The sequence below is a fragment of the Arachis ipaensis genome, chromosome B2 (assembly GCF_059453495.1).
Source record: "Arachis ipaensis isolate K30076 ecotype BB chromosome B2, ASM5945349v1, whole genome shotgun sequence".
Taxonomy (NCBI): Eukaryota; Viridiplantae; Streptophyta; class Magnoliopsida; order Fabales; family Fabaceae; genus Arachis; species Arachis ipaensis.
The window spans coordinates 119098081-119100140 of NC_142437.1; the positions used below are offsets into that span (position 1 = coordinate 119098081).

Genomic DNA, 2060 nt, shown 5'->3' on the forward strand with positions numbered 1-2060 from the left:
TGGTCGGTGGATGCTGCTGCACATGAAAACGAGGAATAACCGAATAAGACACATCATATTATTATCTGCCCCTTAATCTCGACCATACAATCATCATATCGGAAAAAGGTAATCAACATCAACGGTCACAATTCATTCAACAGTCAACACTCCTACAATCTCTCTCTCTCTGTGGCTTTTCCACTTTGCACCTTCCAAGTTCCAAACAATGCAGAGAACTCCACGAATCAACAATGGCGGATCCAGTTCTTCACCCAGACACTACAAACCCTCTTCATCACCATCAAACGCAACCTCTCAAAGAGATCGCCATTGACTACACACCAGAAGCATGCTCTCATTGCCCTAATTCCAACACCATCACCCTCACCTTCGATCACCGCGGCGGCGCCAGGTGGCGCACCACCACTCGCTTCCACTATGGCACCTTCAGCTCCCTCATCCAGTGCCCTAAGGGTAACACCAATGGCCTCAACTTCAACCTCTACCTCTCTTCCTTAGAAGGTATTTATGTAATTATATACGCTTTTTTTTACACTGATTTATGATTTCAAAGTTTGATCTAATAGATTTTTGTATGATTAGTTTTCAAATTACACTTCTGATGATATCTTATATTGCTAATTATCAAAGTTAATAAATTTCGATACTATAATGTGATTCTAATAGCTTATACTACAAGTTATGTGATTCTAATATGGTAGATTTGTGACCTTACTGAATTGGTATAAAATTAATTATATCTTAAAGAATTAGAGAAATTAACGAAATTCAATAGAGAATTGGATTTTGGAGAAGGAAGTAAGGGATTACTCTTGCATAATCGGTGAAACATGCTTTGAGTTCTAGCTATGGATCAAGGATTATAAAGTTTAATTTGTTACTTTACTTAGTGAAGTTGTTTAGAAATATTTCTTTATTATTTAAGCCACAATTCAAATTTGTTTCTAATATTCTTATCTTTAATTTCTATATTATCTATGCTGTTAGTTATGTTTTCTCCTATTATTTCATGCAGGTGAAAAGTCCCAAGATGAGATAGATTTTGAGTTCTTGGGTAAGGATAGGACCATTGTGCAGACAAACTACTTCAGTGGTGGCAATGGCAACAAGGAGAAGATTCACCATCTGGGTTTTGATGCCTCTGATGGTTTTCATGAGTATGTGATCAAGTGGAGTTGTGACGTGATAGAGTGGCTCATTGATGGGAAGGTAGTCAGAAGAGAGGAGAAGAAAGAAGGTAAAGGGTTCCCTCAGAAGCCTATGTTCTTGTATGCTTCCATTTGGGATGCAAGCTGCATTGCTAATGGGATGTGGGCAGGGAAGTATGATGGGAGTGATGCACCTTATGTTTGTCTCTATAAGGACATTCATGTCCCTACTAGCACTGCAGTTAAATGATCTTGTGATTCATGATGATCCGGTCTTAAAGCTTTGCATTCTGTCTTCAATTTGATTCAGCTTTGTATATTACTTCTCCTGTCCAAAAATATTAGTCACTTTTGGGATGTATTTAGATGCAATTTTGTTGTATATATACATTCCAAAAGTGACCTTTTTTTTTTCAAAGGAGGAAGTATGTTGTTGCTTGAAGTATTCAAAAGTTGTTGCTTGATTTGGTATGCTTTATTGCTAATCTTTACCTTGCTGCTCCTGAGCTACAATAATTGAGGAATGTGTTAAAGCTATTATTATTCATTAACCAATGTAAAAACTTTGTTGAATTGATATCATATGGATCAATGACTTGGATAATGTCATTGAATACTAATAACTCTGCTTTACTATAATAAAGTTCTATTGTTGTTACTAGTACTATACACCTATACCATGATGCAAGGATAAATGATGTAAAATACTAGATGAGTGTAGAGTTAATACTCAAAATGGCTCTTGAAATCTGACTTCCAACTCAATTTAGTTCCCAAGGTTTTAATTGATTCTAATTGTATCCTAAAATTTTAGTTGACACCTGGCAACAAAGCAGTTAGATGACGTGGCAAAATATTTGAAAGCATCAATTTAACTTCTAAAAATTTCAAATAAAACCTAGCAGCCTC

General features: G+C 36.0%; 1 protein-coding gene across 1 annotated transcript; it reads left to right on the plus strand.

Moving 5' to 3' along the window:
* The first annotated feature begins 233 nt into the window (after positions 1–233).
* Positions 234–1401, plus strand: LOC107628567 (putative xyloglucan endotransglucosylase/hydrolase protein). The gene is made up of 2 exons (XM_021114034.2): positions 234–504; positions 1019–1401. The coding sequence occupies exons 1-2, from the start codon at positions 234–236 to the stop codon at positions 1399–1401; spliced, it is 654 nt and encodes a 217-aa protein (XP_020969693.1).
* The last annotated feature ends 659 nt before the right edge of the window (positions 1402–2060 follow it).